At 43.7% G+C, this 18184-nt stretch overlaps 1 protein-coding gene across 4 annotated transcripts in view; it reads left to right on the top strand.

Moving 5' to 3' along the window:
• LOC129816567 (receptor tyrosine-protein kinase erbB-4-like) overlaps positions 1-18184 on the top strand; it is a 634779-nt gene that overhangs the window by 502896 nt on the left and 113699 nt on the right. For all 4 annotated transcript variants that reach the window (XM_055871183.1, XM_055871182.1, XM_055871185.1 and 1 more), the window contains 2 exons: positions 5291-5445; positions 10298-10342. In XM_055871183.1, coding sequence (XP_055727158.1) covers positions 5291-5445; positions 10298-10342 — 200 coding nt within the window. The remainder of the gene's footprint in view (positions 1-5290; positions 5446-10297; positions 10343-18184) is intronic.

The following is an 18184-nucleotide window of genomic DNA, read 5'->3' as shown; positions in this document are numbered from 1 at the left end:
CATAACAACATGCAGAAAAAGGGAAAGGGTCTGAATACTTTCCAAATGCACTGTAGGTGATTGTTAATTGGACAAAAGATAGCAACAACATTCACAGTAGTAATAGTAGATTTAAGGGTAATATAAACAAATTACTGTGGTGCACATTAATGTTATAAACATATCGTTCAATTTCCCATTATCATGATAATTCAGTAAATTGATTGTGATATGGATTTTTGTCCAAATTGCCCAGCTCTACTGTGGAGTATGGGTGAGTGTATGGGACAGTGTCATGGAAATCAGTGTCGGTCTCACTAATGCTTTTGTGGCTGAATGGAAGCAAGTCCTTGTAGCAGTGTTCCAACTACTAGTAGAAAGCCTTCCCAGAAGAGTGGAGCAGCAAAGAGAAAACCAACTCCATATAATGCCCATGATTTTGGAATGAGATGTTCGACGAGCAGGTGTCCACGTACTGTTGGCCATGTAGTGTACGTCATGTTCATCGGCCTGCTCTGAGCCAATCTAAAATAGAAAGAGAAAGATGTTACATTCAAACCTAACTCTGAACTGGGGTTAGTTGTTTAACTCATGCATGCAGTCGACTAACTATTATCAAGTTCAAATAACTTCCTGAACATATTTTTGCCTACCAAATGGCACTCTTTTCCCTGTATAGTGTGCTACTTTTTAAGGGAGCCCATGGGGACTGAATAAGGAATGAGGTGTAATTTGAGGATGCAAGCTATGTAACATCTAGCACCATGACTTACTTAAATGATCCTCAAGCTTTACTGTTGTTCCCACCTGTCAGGTTCAGGCTTAGCGTTATTCTCTGATGGAAACGAGAGTACAGGAGGTAAACAAATGGATTGCATCGATCATGTTATGACAACAGAAGCCATAGCAATGACATTATATTCCACATTGTGCTCCTGTTATGCTTTGAGTTTGTAATAATATCAGTCACACTCAGGATAGGCGGTTGAGAGAGAGAGGCTATGTTCTACCATGATGGGTGAACCTATGTTTTTCTATGAGATCTACCGGAGTGCGTTGGGAGGAGAGGTTGATTTTGGATTCAGCATGTGTCCACTCCCTGGCCTCTCCTCTCCTCCTCTCCTCCACCTCTCCTCCTCTCCTCACCTCTCCTCCACCTCTCCTCCTCCTCTCCTCTCCTCCGCCCCCCCTATCCACCTCCTTTCCTCTCCTCCTCCTCTCCTCCTGCTCCTCCTCCTCTCCTCCTCTCCTCTTCCCTCCTCCTCCTCCCTCCTCCTCCTCTTCTCCTCTCCTCTCCTCTCCTCCTCCTCTTCTCATCTCCTCACCTCTTCTCCTCTCCTCCTCACCTCTCCTCCTCCTCTCCACCTCTCCTCCTCTCTTCTCCTCCTCATCTCCACCTATCCTCTTCTCCACCTCTCCTCCTCCTCTCCTCACCTCTCCTCCTCCTCTCCTCCTCGTCCTCCTCTCCACCTCTCCTCCTCTCCTCCACCTCTCCTCCTCCTCACCTCTCCTCCTCCTCTCCACCTCTCCTCCTCATCTCCTCTCCTCTCCTCCTCCTCCTCTCCACCTCTCCTCCTCTCCACCCTCTCTCCTCCTCCTCTCCTCTTCCTCTCCTCCTCTCCTCTCCTCTCCTCTCCTCCTCCTCTCCTCTCCTCCTCCTCTCCTCCTCTCCTCACCTCTTCTCCTCCTCTCCTCCACCTCTCCTCCTCACCTCTCCTCCACCTCTCCTCCTCTCCTCTCCTCCTCACCTCTCCTCCACCTCTCCTCCTCTCCACCTCTCCTCCTCCTCTCCTCACCTCTCCTCCTCCTCTCCTCCTCGTCCTCCTCTCCACCTCTCCTCCTCCTCTCCTCCGCTCCTCACCTCTCCTCCTCCTCTCCTCCTCTCCTCCTCCTCTCCTCCACATCTCCTCCCCCTCACCTCTCCACCACCTATCCTCCTCCTCTCCTCTTCCTCTCCTCTCCACCTCTCCTCCTCTCCTCCTCCAACTCTCCTCCTCTCCTCCTCCTCCTCTCCACCTCTCCACCCATCCTCCTCTCCTCACCTCTCCTCCTCCTCTCCTCTCCTCCTCACCTCTCCTCCACCTCTCCCTCTCCTCACCTCTCCTCCTCCTCTCCTCCTCTCCTCTCCTCCTCTCCTCTCCTCCACCTCTCCTCCTCCTCTCCTCTACACCTCTCCTCCTCCTCTCCTCTCCTTCTCCTCTCCCCCACCTCTCCTCCTCTCCTCATCTCTCCTCCTCCTCTCCTCCTCCTCTCCTCACCTCTCCTCCTCCTCTCCTCCTTTCCTCTACTCCACCTCTCCTCCTCCTCTCCTCTCCTTCTCCTCTCCTCCACCTCTCCTCCTCTCCTCACCTCTCCTCTTCCTCTCCTCACCTCTCCTCCTCCTCTCCTCCTCTCCTCTCCTCCACCTCTCCTCCTCCTCTCCTCTCCTCCTCTCCTCCACCTCTCCTCACCTCTCCTCCTCATCTCCTCCACCTCTCCTCCTCCTCTCCTCACCTCTCCTCCTCCTCCTCTCCTCTCCTCCACCTCTCTTTCTCCTATCCTCTCCTCCTCTCCTCCACCTCTCCTCCACCTCTCCTCACCTCTCCTCCTCCTCTCCTCCTCTCCTCTCCTCCCTCTCTCCTCCTCCTCTCCTCTCCTCCACCTCTCCTCACCTCTCCTCCCCCCCTCCCCCACCTCTCCTACTCCTCTCCTCTCCTCCTCTCCTCCACCTCTCCTCCTCCTCTCCTCACCTCTCCTCCTCCTCTCCTCTCCTCCATCTCTCCTCCTCCTCTCCTCACCTCTCCTCCTCCTCTCCCCCTCCTCTCCTACTCCTCTCCTCTCCTCCTCTCCTCCACCTCTCCTCCTCCTCTCCTCACCTCTCCTCTTCCTCTCCTCCTCTCCTCCACCTGTCCTCCTCCTCTCCTCCTCCTCTCCACCTCTCCTCCTCCTCACCTCTCCTCCTCCTCTCCTCCTCTCCTCCACCTGTCCTCCTCCTCTCCTCTCCTCCTCCTCTCCACCTGTCCTCCTCTCCTCTCCTCCTCTCCTCTCCTCCACCTCTCCTCCTCCTCTCCTCTCTTCCTCCTCTACACCTCTTCTTCTCTCCTCTCCTTCTCCTCTCCTCCTTTCCTCATCTCTCCTCCTCCTCTCCTCCTCCTCTCCTCACCTCTCTTCCTCCTCTCCTCCTTTCCTCTACTCCTCCTCTCCTCTCCTCCTCCTCTCCACCTCTCCTCCTCCTCTCCTCTCCTTCTCCTCTCCTCCACCTCTCCTCCTCTCCTCACCTCTCCTCCTCTCCTCACCTCTCCTCCTCCTCTCCTCCTCTCCTCTCCTCCACCTCTCTTCCACCTCTCCTCCTCCTCTCCTCCACCTCTCCTCCACCTCTCCTCCTCTCCTCTCCTCCACCTCTCCTCCTCCTCTCCTCTCCTCCTCTCCTCTCCTCCTCTCCTCCACCTCTCCTCCTCCTCTCCTCACCTCTCCTCCTCCTCTCCTCTCCTCCACCTCTCCTCCTCCTCTCCTCACCTCTCCCCCTCCTCTCCTACTCCTCTCCTCTCCTCCTCTCCTCCACCTCTCCTCCTCCTCTCCTCACCTCTCCTCCTCCTCTCCTCCTCTCCTCCACCTGTCCTCCTTCTCTCCTCTCCTCCTCCTCTCCACCTCTCCTCCTCCTCTCCTCACCTCTCCTCCTCCTCTCCTCCTCTCCTCCACCTGTCCTCCTCCTCTCCTCTCCTCGTCCTCTCCACCTCTTCTCCTCCTCTCCACTAGCCATATGTTGTTCAGATGGCTCCTCTGGCCCAGATGGACTGTCACAGCCTGCTAATTGATTAACATGCAGCTCTCTTGCTCTCTCCCTCAATTCAAATCAAAGGGTTTTATTCGCATGGGAAACATTGCCAAAGCAAGTGAAATAGATAATAAACAATCAGAAATTAACAGAAAACATTAGTCACACAAGTTTCAAAAGAATAGAGTCATTTCAAATGTTATATTATGGCTGTGTTGTAACAATGTGTAAATATTTTAAGTACAAAAGGGAAAATAAATACACAATAATGGGTTGTATTTTCAACCCTGGCTACCCTTTTCTTGTGACAGCAGGTCACAAATACTGCTGCTGTGATGGCACACTGTGGTATTTAACCTAATAGATGGGAGTTTACACAAAACTTGATTTTTTTATGTTCTGTGTAATTTGAGGGCAATTTCTCTCTCTCTCTCTCTCTCTCCCTCTCCCTCTCCCTCTGTCTCTCTGTCAGTCTCTCTGTCTCTCTCTGTCTTTCTCTCTCTGTCTGTCTGTCTCTCTGTCTGTCTGTCTGTCTCTCTCTCTCATGGGGATGATGTGCATGGTGTACACTGTTGGGCGCTAGCTAGTAATACAACGATGGACAACATCACTAAGGAAGAGTAGCTGTCATTGCCATGCAATCATTATTGTATGAATCCAAGGTTACCAATGAGAGAGATGTGTTTACAGGGGGTGTTTTGGCAACAGGGGTGCAGTATGTTGTGGTAGACCATGATGCACTGTGTTTGCTGCAGTCTGAAATAAATTAGTTTGGCTGTGAGATGAGGTTACTGTCTATAGTAAAGCCTTTGCCTTTCAACGCCATGGGTATAACACTCATAAAACAACTAATTGAGTACCAGCTTCATAGTTATAACTGTGAAGGTACTTAATGTGCATATTTATGCCTACAGAACACACACACACAAGCACTTACACACACATCCTCTCAGACCCACTCGTACATATGTGCACATTTGCACAAAACGCCTCCACAATACAATGCATATGTATTTATTTCTGTTCTGTTCTGCACCTTAAGGGATATTGTTCCCTGTTGAGCTCTCTCTGTTGCCTTTATTGATACCCATTCAGACCCATACAGTGAGGTCCCTTCAGCTGCCTCCCTTCATCCCTGCCTCCCTCTACTCCCTCCCTTCCCTTGCCTCTTCTTGCCCATATTAACCTCATAAATCGCGTCTGTGCTGATTGTTATGGTCATTGTGTGTGCTGTGAGGGATGGTTATTATCTCCAGCTCTACTTGCTGGTGTTTTATGTGTCTCGTCTTCCTCCTTTCCTCGCTCCCACGATCTTCTCTCCTCTACTATTATATCGCTCGTCTTTATCCCTCTTTCTCTCTCTCCTCTCTCGCTCCCCCTTTTTTTTCTCTCTCTCTCATCTCATATCTCTCTGTTATCTCTCTGTTTCTCTCACTCTTCCTTTCTCCCCTGTCCTTGCTTGCTCTCCTTTCCAATTACTATCACATATCTAATATTTATCTTCCTCCCCCTCTCTCTCCCTCTGTCTCTCCCTCACTTTATCTCTGTCTCTCTCAGGGTCCGGATCACTGTGTAAAGTGTCTCCACTTTAAAGATGGTCCTAACTGTGTGGATAAGTGTCCCGACGGCCTTCAGGGGGCCAACAGCTTCATCTTTAAATATGCCGAGGCCAACAACGAGTGTCATCCCTGTCACTCTAACTGCACTCAGGGGTGAGCTAAATTCTATATACTGTATATCTGTGTCTTGGCTTCCAGCAGCATGTGCACGTTTGCGTCGTTGTGTGAATGGTTGCGTATCGCATAAGCATTCTGAATGACTAATGATCCTAGGAGGACAGAGTACTGTTCATTTACTTCTACAATACCTTTGTCTAACAGGCAACACAAGGGTGGACTGATCCCCATTGTCAACATTATAACAAGAGGAAAACAATATATGGTTCATCCACAACACAACAGCTGTCTGGATCACTATTTTGCACCACACACACACACACACACACACACACACACACACACACACACACACACACACACACACACACACACACACACACACACACACACACACACACACACACACACACACACACACACACACACACACACACACACACACACGGATGCACGCATGTTAGCAATATACGCACACACACTGCTATGCTCTTCTAGGTGCTGACCTCACATATAACTGTAAAACCCGTATCCAGCCAAGGTTTATCAGTGTCTGTAGAATCCACGGATGATAGAAACACATACACACACATACGCACCAATGCACTCACACATGAACTGCAAAAAACACCCTGGTGCGAGACAGAGGGACAGATGACCAGGCAGTGAGCTGAGCAACAAACCCAACCCCCATCACTACACCCACCTAAGCCCCATCCTTTGACCTAAGAGGCATGTATCTGATGCTCATCATGCTTTGCTCAAACCTACTGTCATGGTGCGAGTCTAAACAACACAAATAACACTGAACACAATGGAACACAACCTTTTTACAATCTCATTCTGGAATATACAAGGTCTGAAGTCATCTGCTTTTGGCAAAAACAGACTTCACAAAATAAATGACAAATACAGAAATTTACATCCTGCAAGAAACATGTTATAAAGGAGATTGAGCCACTGGTTTCCTTCTAGGTTACAGATAGCTGGTAGTCTCATCCACTAAACGACCATGTGTTACACAGGGAAGAGACTCAGGGGGTATGCTAATTTGGTATAGATCAGACTTAACCCACTCCATTAAATTAATCAAAATAGGAACATTTTACATTTGGCTACAAATGAAAGGAAATAATCTCAACAGAGAAAGATGTCCTCCTGTGTGCTACATACTGTATATCCACCACTAGAATCACCACACTTTAATGAAGACCAAGATCTACCATTTCCAGGCACAGGGACATGTACTAGTCTGTGGTGACCTCAACACCAGAAATGGGCAAGAACCTGACTCCCTTAGCACACAGGGGTACAAGCACCTAGATACAACTACTTCAAAACAACACTCAAAAATGGGTCTCGCATTTTTGCAGCTCTGTCGTAAGCTGGGTCTATTCATAGTCAATGGTAGGCTTTGAGGGGACTCTTATGGTAGGTACACCTACGGCTCATCCCTTGGTAGTAGTACTGTAGACTACTTTATCACTGACCTCAACCCGGAGTGTCTCAGAGTGTTCAGTCAGTCCACTGACACCCCTATCAGATCACAGCAAAATCACAATCTACTTGAAAAGAGCAATACACAATCATGAGGCATCGAAGCCAAACAAACTGCATGATTTTAATAAGAAATGCTATAGATGGAAGGAGGGTGGTGTAGAAACCTGCCAAAAAACTATTGGCCAACAATAAATCCATTCCCTCCTAGACAACTTCCTGGACAAAATGTTTCCCTGCAATAAAGAAGGTATAAACTTAGCAGTAGGAAGTCTTAACAGTATATTTGACCTATCAGCTACGTTTTTGAGAAATGGTTTATTGAAGAAAAAAACCTTGTGAAGACTTACAGAAAACGTTTGACCTCTGTCATTGCCAACAAAGGGTATATAACAAAGTATTGAGATAAACTTTTGTTATTGACCAAATACTTATTTTCCACCATAATTTGCAAATAAATTCATTAAAAATCCTACAATGTGATTTTCTGGATTTTATTTTCTCATTTGGTCTGTCATAGTTGAAGTGTACCTATGATGAAAATTACAGGCCTCTCTCATCTTTTTAAGTGGGAGAACTTGCACAATTGGTGGCTGACTAAATACTTTTGTGCCCCACTGTATAACCAAGAGCAAACACATTTACATTTACATGATAATTTGCAAAACCTAAAATCAGCTATTAAAGACTGCCAGAACACACTGGATTCTCTAATTACATTGAATGAATTACAGGAGAAAATACAAACCCTCCAGCCCAAAAAGGCCTGTGGTGTTGATGATATACTAAACTAAATGATAATATATACAGATCACAAATTCAAATTGGCTATACTTAAACTCTTCATAATTATCCTCAGCTCATTTGGATCCAAGTTCTGATCACCCCAATCCACAAAAGTGGAGACAAATTTGACCCCAATAATTACAATGGAATCTGTGTCAACAGTAACCACGGAAAGATCCTCTGCAACAGCAGACTCCAACCTTTCCTGAGCAAATGTCAAATTGGCTTCTTACCAAAATATTAGACGACAGACCACAAATACACCCTGCACTCCTTAATTGACAAAAAAATGAACAAAAGAAAAGTCTTCTTATGCTTTGTTGATTACATCAAATCTTTTGATTCAATTTGGCATAAGAGTCTGCTATACAAATTGATGGAAAGCGGTGTTGGGGAGAAAACATACAGATTATAAAATCATGTTTTACAAACAACAAATGTGCAGTTAAAATTGTCAATAAACACACATACTTGTTTCCTTAGAGCCGTGGGGTGAGACAAGAATGCAGCTTGAGCCCCACCCTGTTCAACATTTATATCAAAGAATTGGCGAGGGCACTAAAACAGTCTGTAGCACCCGGCCTCACCCTAATAGACTCTGAAGTAAAATAGTTACTGTTTACAGATGATCTGTTGCTTCTGTCTCCAACCAAGGAGGGCCTGTTTTGTTTGCCTGCACAGATTGTGTCAAACCTGGACCCTGATGGTAAATCTCAGAAACACAAAAATAATGGTGTCCCAAAAAAACACCAGTTGCCAGGACAACAAATACAAATTCTATCAACACACCGTTGCCCTAGAGCACAAAAATAATTATACCTACCTCGGCTTAAACATCAACACCACTGGTTACTTCCACAAAGCTGTGAACGAAGAGACAAGGCAAGAAGAGATTTATATGCTATCAAAATAATTATAAAAACTGACATTCCAATTAGGATCTGGCTAAAAATCCTTAAATCAGTTATAGAACCCATTGCTCTCTAACGTTGTGAGGTCTGGAGTCCACTCACCACCCAATTGAGACTGCATGCATAATTCAGCAAAAATATCCTTCATGTACAATGCAAAACCCAATGCAGGCAGAGCAGAATTAGGACTATACCTGCTAATTATCAAAATCCAGGAAATAACTGTTAAATTCTACAACCACTTAAAGGAAGTGATGCCCACACATTCCAACACAAAGCCCTCGTCTACAGATTAACCTAGAGAAGAGTCCCCTCAGCCATCTTGTTCTGGGGTTGTGTTCACAAACACAAACAGACCCCATGTATCCCCAGGACAGCAACACAATTAGACTTAACCAAATTATAAGAACACACAAATATAACTATTTGATAGACTGCAAGAATCAATCTAAAAATTTAGCAAACTGGAAAGTTGTCTGACCCTAAACAGAGAATAGACAGTGGCAGAATATCTGACCACTGGGATAGACCCAAAATAAAGAAAATCCTTGACTATGTCCAGACTATGTACATGAACTGCCTTGCTATTGAGAGAGACCGCCATAGGCAGACCTGGCTCTCGACAGAAAGAAAGGCTACAGTATGTGCCCTTTGCCCACAAAATGAGGTGGAAACTGAGATGCACTTCCTTACTTCCTGCTAAAGGTATGACCATATCAGAGACGCATACTGTATTTTCCACAGATCACACCGACCTACAAAGAATTAGAAAACGAATCAAACATTGATAAACACCCATATCTGTGAGACGAAATACCGCAATGTGCAATCACAGCAGCAAGGTTTTTGACCCGTTGCCATGAAAACGGATCAACCAGTGGAGCACAAACAACATATTCGTACTACAACTTTGTGCACATTGTTAAAAACATTATCTGATAATATAATGTTTGTAATGGCTTAATCCTTTTGAAACCTTTGATGTTGTTTTTCGTTTCTTCTCACTTTTGTTTATTGTTTACTTCACAGAGAAATAGAGAGAGACAGAGAAATAGAAGCGAAATAGAGAGAGAGAGAAATAGAGGGGCAGAGCATGAGATAGAGGGAGACAGGGACAGAGAAAGAGAGCAAAAGAGAGAGTGAGAGGGAAAGAGGGAGAAATTCCACTCTCCATCTGCTCTTTGAGTGCTGTGAATCCTACGATTGTAATTTTCAGCTGCAGAAGGAAGGGGCAGATATATTTTGGTATTGCAGTCAGTCAGTTCACCGGGCTGGCCATGTCACTTCTTTGTTCTATTTCCTGCTGAGCGGCAGGCTGGCAGCTCACTACTCCATGTACACATAACGACATTGTTAAAAAACACGATGCAGTGGAAATGCCATCTTGACACTCTATCCCAGGCAGCCCTTCAGTTCAGACAGACTGAAATCGATTCAGAGATCCTCTCTGTTACCATTCCTTTCCCTCTTCCCTCTTCCCTCTTAACATCCCTCTTAACATCAAACAGCCTCACCATGCAGTGTCCTGACTCCCGAACGTGCCCCTTCATCTCTGGGACTGTCTGACATGACTGTTTTTTTCTGTTGACAGACACTCAAGGCCAATGTCCAGTCGAGTGATTGATTGTGATCGGATGGATGACTGGCTGATTTATTCTGTTGCTTCATTAACTCTGCTTCTTTCCCTCATCCAGGTGTATTGGACCCAGACTGCAGGACTGTATTGGCATGATGGACAGGTAAATATCTCTTCAAATCCCTACTGTCCCCAGGACAGACTGCGTATACAGACACACAAGTTCAATTTTGATTTATTTGTGATTTGTAAGTACAAGTTCATGCATTGAAATGTATCTTTGACGAGGGCTCAATAGTAAAAAGATGAGACACACACTTCTCCCCAGCAGAAAATGTCATGACAACCAACTGTGCCCACTGAGCAAGGCTTATATTTATTGCTACAGTGGTTCCTCTAAAAGTGGCGAGCTTACACCGCAGGATTAGAGGTACCCAGCGTCACAGCTTCATTGCTCCAGACCACCACAAGGGGGAGTTAGAGCACTCATGCATTTGGGTCCCAAGGTTTTTATATGACCAATCATAGAGAGTGGTTCAAATGACGAATTTGACGCGAGCCACCCGTCGCAGGTGACTTTCTTCAGCAAAGATGGCTGACAAAACATTACGGTGGAAGCAAATGTAAGTAATTATAACATCATGAGTCAAGAATAAAATGTGCAAATGAGAGGAATATGTTAATGTACAGAAAAATGATTGTGCATATTGTTTTGTCATAAAGTTAGTTTACGAAAATCACTATTTAGCCAGTTTGCTAGCTAGTGTTATGACACGAGTATGAAATTGTAATTCGTGTTGTTTAATGTTTTGGGACTCCTGAGAAAACCAGCAAACCAGGCTGTCGTCTATTGAAACTGTAGATGTAAAGAATCTAGCTAGCTAAAGCATTTCCTGCAAATTGAATGTACAATTGTGTAAGCTTGCCTTGCTTATATTTTTCATGCAATGCAGCTGAAGTAACATAGTTAGCTAGCTATGTACTTGCTTATTGTGTAGTGGAGGTTAAAATAACTGTATGGATGTGTCTGAATGGCATTAATGAAGCCTACGGATTGAGTAGAATATAATAACTTTATTGTGCCAAGGATGCAAGTCGTATATACATGTAGTTATTGCCACGCATGAGATCCACACATTCTAGCCTGTACATTGAATATATTCACTGAGGATGTACTCTTCTTTGGCAAATAAAGGTGCGGTTCAGGTATGAATCTCTGTGAGACATTCTTTTTCAGTCATATCCAATACCAGGTGTATCAAACTCCATTCTTTGTATGTATTACAATTATACACTTCAACAGTGTTTACCACTCCTGCTCCTGGGACATCAATGATTACATATTGTAACTATGCAATAGACTAGAACCATTATTTAAGTAAAAGGTGATTTGTAATTCATATATACAGAAAATAAACAGTACACTACACTTCCTATGCATATCTACCTCCGTTTGCATTAATCTGAGGACACAGGATACAGTAGGTATAGTATTTCAATGAGATACTTAATTTCAACCAGTGGAGAATTTGAAACGCTTTATTGAAAGTTCATTATCCAGGTGTTATAAATACATAATACATGAATTAAAAATATTATGTTATAAATACAAGTTCAATCTGTACTTCAATGCACATACGCATTATAAAAGAGAAAGAAAGAGATGGGAAAGAGATGTAAAAGACAGAAAGGGAAAGAGGTAAGAGCAGAAGAGCCGGGAAGACAGCATATGATTAACGAATGACCTACCCTAATATTCTCTCAGTTCATCACAATTACATAGTGTCTCCTAACCAGCCCTGGGCCCCCAGATGGCCCGAAGGTTATCTTAAGAGTGGGTGAGGTGGCGATGTTGTGACTGGCTTCCGCTCTCACATCAACACATACCTGCAGACCAGAGACAGATGGATAGAGAGAGAGAGAATGATTAAGCTTTGTTTTTTTATTCTAACACTGTCAGTCATCAGGAGGTGAAATACAAAACTGACCTTGGATCATTAACTCTGGGACTACTACATCTCTCTGTATTTCAATAGAAAGTATCTCTTTAATAATACTTCTGTTGACCCAACCAAGTGACCTCTCACCTATGATGATGCTGTGCCCTCTGTCAGCTAGTTCAGATGCGGGAAGGGTTCACCAACACAGCTGATATAACCTAGAGGATTTAGGGAGAAGGAGGAGAAGGATGAAGTGAAGGAGAGAGACTGTTATTGAGAAAATAAGTGGGTTAAAGAGACTGTGTTCGACAGAAATGTGTGTGTGTGTGTAGTCTCACCTGGTGTTCACACTAAGTGGTACTTTATGCTCAAAAACAGACATGAGGACAAACAATATAATATCATTATTAGACTTTTTCATTACCAGATCATTGGGAATTACTAAAGTATAATATCCCTTAAAACAAGTCATAATAACATTGGATAGATAGATACATGTGTAGCATCTGGCAATAGCAGGATCATATCAAGGATTGCATCACAAATGAATAAATAAATAAGACTTGAAGCTTGATGACTTGATCATTTGAATCAGCTGTGTAGTCTTTAAGCAAAAACAAAAATGTGCACCCCTTTGAGTCCCCAGGACCAGGATCTTCATTGGGACCTCTTAATCTGCAGACAGGCTTTCACAGCTCTCTGTATCCAAGGACAGAAAACCTCAAAATATTTCATTATACTCAAATTAGACAGCACTGAATATGATGTTCTCTGTCCTCACTTCTAGGGACAGGAACTACACAAAAGTACCTGCTCTATCCAGAATATCCCACTCTCTAACTTTGACAGCTGGGCCTGCTATCCTTACTCTCCTCCATGGCTGTTAGCTAGCTACCTACACATGTATTTTACAGTGTTAAATATCTCAAGATAGCTAGCTAATATGAAGTGAGGTAGTTGGTCAAATATAATTAACTTAGCTAGCTGTCTATACAGTATGTATGTAACGGCTTTCTTCCTGGGATGAAGGAGAGGACCAAAACGCAGCGCGGCTAGTGTTCAACATGTTTAATAAAGAATAAGAACACTACAAAACAATAAATGTGAAAACCGAAAAATGTCCTATCTGGTGTAGAATACAAAGACAGAAAACAATCACCCACAAACCAACAGTGCAAACAGGCTACCTTAATATGGTTCCCAATCAGAGACAATGACAAACACCTGCCTCTGATTGAGAACCATATTAGGCCAAACAACAAACCCAACATAGAAACACAAAACATAGAATGCCCACCCAGCTCACGTCCTGACCAACTAAACAAAGACTAAACAAAGGAAATAAGGTCAGGAACGTGACAATGTAAACTAGCTAGCTATGTTGGCAGCTCATTTGAGTTAAAATGCACTGTAGCTAGTTACTGAAGCTAATAATACATAGTTTAAAACATTTGAAATGTACTTACTTGAATAGGTTCTCCCACCCATGTGGACAATTGAAAACAGAGCAGCAAAGTTGATTTGTCACCAGAGCGGTTTGAGCATATTACTATTTGCCTGTGAATAACCAGACCTTCATACAAACTTGAGATGCTGAATTTTGGACGCACAATCAAAGTTGCTGCCATATCCTGCCAGCACACCCACAAGCGAGCCACTCAGGCAGAGAATGACATGTGGAAGAGAGCAAGGAACAAAATGGGAGTAACAATCCGGTCTAAATAACAAGTGAAAAGGGGAAAAGTATTATTATTAACCCCACATTATAATTATATAAAAGCCCCTTAGATATTCTGTGTTTCGACAGCTGGAGGCATTTTGTTTTTCACAAGCGGACTTACTGTAGCAGGCTGTGAATTCTGCAAACAACGTGTAAGGCACAGGAAAACGAACTTGGTATAAACAGAGTTGTTTAATAAGTGCTCATAAAACTCCAAAAACAATAATATAAGTGGGTACAAAACCAGTCGCACACCGACACATGACTTGCACATAACATACAATAAAACAATCTCCGACAAGGACATGAGGGGAAACCGAGGGTTAAATACACAACATGTAATTGATGGGATTGAACCAGGTGTGAAGGAAGACAAGACAAAACCAATGGAAAATGAAAAATAGATCAGTGATGGCTAGAAGATTGGTGACGTCGATCGCCGAACACCGCCCGAACAAGGGGAGGGACCGACTTCGGCGGAAGTCGTGACACAACTTTCTAGGGTGGGCTATTAGCTGAGCAAAAGACTATTCAACCTTTACTAAAGAATTGTCTAATAGCCGAGCTAGGTGTGAAAAATCCCCCTCCCCAACTTGCAACAAATAATTTGTTTCGACCTTTCTAAGGCACTGCATCTCAGTGCAAGAGCCATTACTACGGTCCCTGGTTCGAATACAGGCTGTTTCACATCCGACCGTGATTGGGAATGCCATAGCGCAGCACAAAATTAGCCCAGTGACATTCGGGGTAGGCCTTCATTGTAAATAAGAATTTGTTCCTACCTGACTTGCCTAGTTAAATAAAGGTTACATAAAAAAATGGTGGCAACCACAGTGCAATCAATAGGAGGTGAACAGTGGCTGGTGCTGAAAATATAGCTAACTTGTTATGCAAGTGTTGCACACCAACAGATGGAGAAAATCTACACCAGTCGAGCAATTCATTTCAACAACAATCTTCATTTTAATTTGACTTTACAAACAACAAGAGGACTTAATTGGAGTCTATTTCTTTGGAGCCTAGACATTTATAAAATAACTTAACTGGCTGATGCAGGTTCGATACCGGTGTCGGCCGCCACTGGGAGACCCATGAGGCAGCTTTTGGTTTTAATTTAGAAACCTCTAATCCTCTATATGTAATTATTGGCGGAGAGTCACGTTATATTTTTCAATATACTGTAGGCGACATGAGTCTCACTAGTGTTGAGTAATGTGCTGTTAAAAGTGGTGTAGGTCTTATTTATTTAAAGAGTATATTGAAGTTAGAAGCAGTAGGATTTGAATGAAAAGTCTACAACTATTTTTTCACCTTTTTGCGCTGCTCTGAGACAAGCATGGGGACTGGTCTTGATAAATCAATGAGATTTTTATTTTCACTTAATCTCCGTTTGGGTATTGGTTAGACTAGAATTAAAAAATAAGGGTGCAGAAATGTTATGCCCTTAGTGTAGGCAAGTCAGTTAAGAACAAATTCTTATTTACAAGACAGCCTACTCCTTCCTCCCCGTCGGGGAATTGAACCCCAAAAGTTTGGACACAGCTACTCATTCAAGGGTTTTACATTGTAAAAGAATAGTGAAAACATTAAAACTATGAAATAAAACATATGGAATCATGTAGTAACCAAAAAAGTGTTAAACAAATCAAAATATATTTTATATTTGAGATTCTTCAAAGTAGCCACCCTTTGCCTTGATGACAGCTTTGCACACTTTTGTAATTCTCTCAACCAGCTTCATGAGGTAGTCACTTGGAATGCATTTCAATTAACAGCTGTGCTGGGGGGGTACACAGAAGATAGACCTATTTGGTAAAATAATGGTAAAAGTTCATATTATGGCAAGAACACCTCAAATAAGAAAAGAGAAACGACAGTCCATCATTACTTTAAGACATGAAGGTCAGTCAATGTGGAACATTTCAAGAACTTTCAAAGTTTCTTCAAGTGCAGTCGCAAAAAACATCAAGCTATGATGAAACTGGCTCTCATGAGGACTGCCACAAGAAAGACCCAGAGTTACCTTTGCTTCAGAGGATAAGTTCATTAGAGTTACCAGCCTCAGAAATTGCAGCCCAAAGAAATGCTTCACAGAGTTCAAGTAACAGACACATCTCAACACCAACTGTTCAGAGGAGACTGTGTGAATCAGGCCTTCATGGTTAAAATTTCTGCATAGAAAACAATAATAAAGCACACCAATAAGAGAGACAATGCTAGGGCCAAGAAACACGAGCAATGGACATTAGACTAGTGGAAAACTGTCCTTTGGTCTGATGAGTCCAAATGTGAGATTGTTGGTTACAACCGCCATGTCTTTGTGAGACGCAGAGTAGGTGAATGGATGATCTCCGCATGTGTGGTTCCCATCGCACAGCATGGAGGAGGAGGTGAGATGGTGTGGGGGTGCTTTGCTGGTGACACTGTCTGTGATTTATTTAGAATTCAAGGCACACTTAACCAGCATGGCTACCACAGCATTCTGCAGCGATATGCCATCCCATCTGGTTTGCACTTAGTGGGACTATCATTTGTTTTTCAACAGGACAATGACTCAAAACACACCTCTAGGCTGTGTAAGGGCTATTTGACAAAGGAGAGTGATGGAGTGCTGCATCAGATGACCTGGCATCTACAATCACCCGACCTCAACCCAATTGAGATGGGGTTGAGATAGTGAGAGGAAACAAAAAGGAAGAACAGAAGAGAACAGAGGGACAGAACACATCATTCTAAAGGCCTAATAGAACAGCTTCCCCCTATAGGACTATGCTTAGAAAGAAACAGCACAGCACAGAAGAGAGATGCCAAATTGGCTTAAAAATGAAGACCGAAACAAAGGCATAGTGGAAAAACACACTACTTGGCCAAAGCATCCTGATCTCAAGGCAGAGCTGAGCTGAGCTGAAAGGAGCTGTGTAAGAGCAGAGAGAAAGAGATATTAATGACTGCTAATTCATTCCAAGCTGCATCTCAAATGGCACTATTCCCTATGCAGTGCACTACTTTTGACCAGAGCTTTATGGTCACTATATAGGGAATAGGTTGCCATTTGAGACACAGCAAGAGCCTGCAGTAGCCTAGGTCTCACTCTCCACTGATCCACTACTCTACTATCTACTATCTGACGATCTGATTTACTACTATACTATTTGATTCAATTCTACTATCTGATTCAGTACTCTACTATCTGATTCAGTACTCTACTATCTGATCCAGTACTCTATGTGACTCAATGCTCTTCTATCTGACTCACTACTCTACTATCTGATCCACTTCTCTTCTATCTGAGGCAATGAGGGGAGAATGCCAGGGTGAGCTGATGATGGGAGATAGGGAGAGGCTGTGGGGTGAACATGGGGTGAGGAGAAAGAGAGGAGGAGGGGTGAAGGTGGATGAGGAGAAGTGCTAGTAAACAGATAAAGTTCCTAGGCTGTGAGGGGAAAAGCCTCCGTACATACAGGATGTTGACAGCAAAGTAACAGAGAATACCCTGATAGAACTATGTGACTGTGGTTGTAGCATGCCAAGTTGATGAAGTGGCTTTGGAACATGTTTTAGAGAAGCTATGGTTTAACTGAGCAGAACAGAAAGGCAGCTTATAATTGCTTGGGGCCAATGTTGAGAAGACAAAGACTCTCAGAGCTCAGACATACAGTTGAAGTCGGAAGTTAACATACAACTTAGCCAAATACATTTAAACTCAGTTTTTCACAATTCCTGACATTGTATACTATTAAAAATTCCCTTTCTTAGGTCAGTTAGGATCACCACTTTATTTTTAGTATGTGAAATGTCAGATTAATAGTAGACAGATGTATTTATTTCAGCATTCATTTCTTTCATCACATTCCCAGTGGGTCAGAAGTTTACACACACTCAATTAGTATTTGGTAGAATTGCCTTTACATTTTTTTTTACTTGGGTCAAACGTTTCGGGTAGCCTTCCACGAGCTTCCCACAATAATTTGGGTGAATTTTGGCCCATCTCTCCTGACAGAGCTGGTGTAACTGAGTCAGGTTTGTAGGCCTCCTTGCTCACACACACACTTTCAGTTCTGCTCACAAATTTTCTATAGGATTTAGGTCAGGGCTTTGTGACGGCCACTCTAATACCTTGACTTTGTTGTCCTTAAGCCATTTTGCCACAACTTTGGAAGTATGCTTGGGGTCATTGTCGATTTGGAAGATCCATTTGCGACCAAGCTTTAACTTCCTGACTGATGTCTTGAGATGTCGCTTCAATATATCCACATCATTTTTCTTCCACATGATGCCATCTATTTTGTGAAGTGCACCACTCCCTCCTGCAGCAAAGCACCTCCACAACATGATGCTGCCACCC

The sequence above is a fragment of the Salvelinus fontinalis genome, chromosome 19 (genome assembly GCF_029448725.1).
Source record: "Salvelinus fontinalis isolate EN_2023a chromosome 19, ASM2944872v1, whole genome shotgun sequence".
Classification (NCBI taxonomy): Eukaryota; Metazoa; Chordata; class Actinopteri; order Salmoniformes; family Salmonidae; genus Salvelinus; species Salvelinus fontinalis.
The sequence above is the reverse complement of the archived record's forward strand: the minus strand, read 5'-3'. Positions and strand labels throughout refer to the sequence as shown.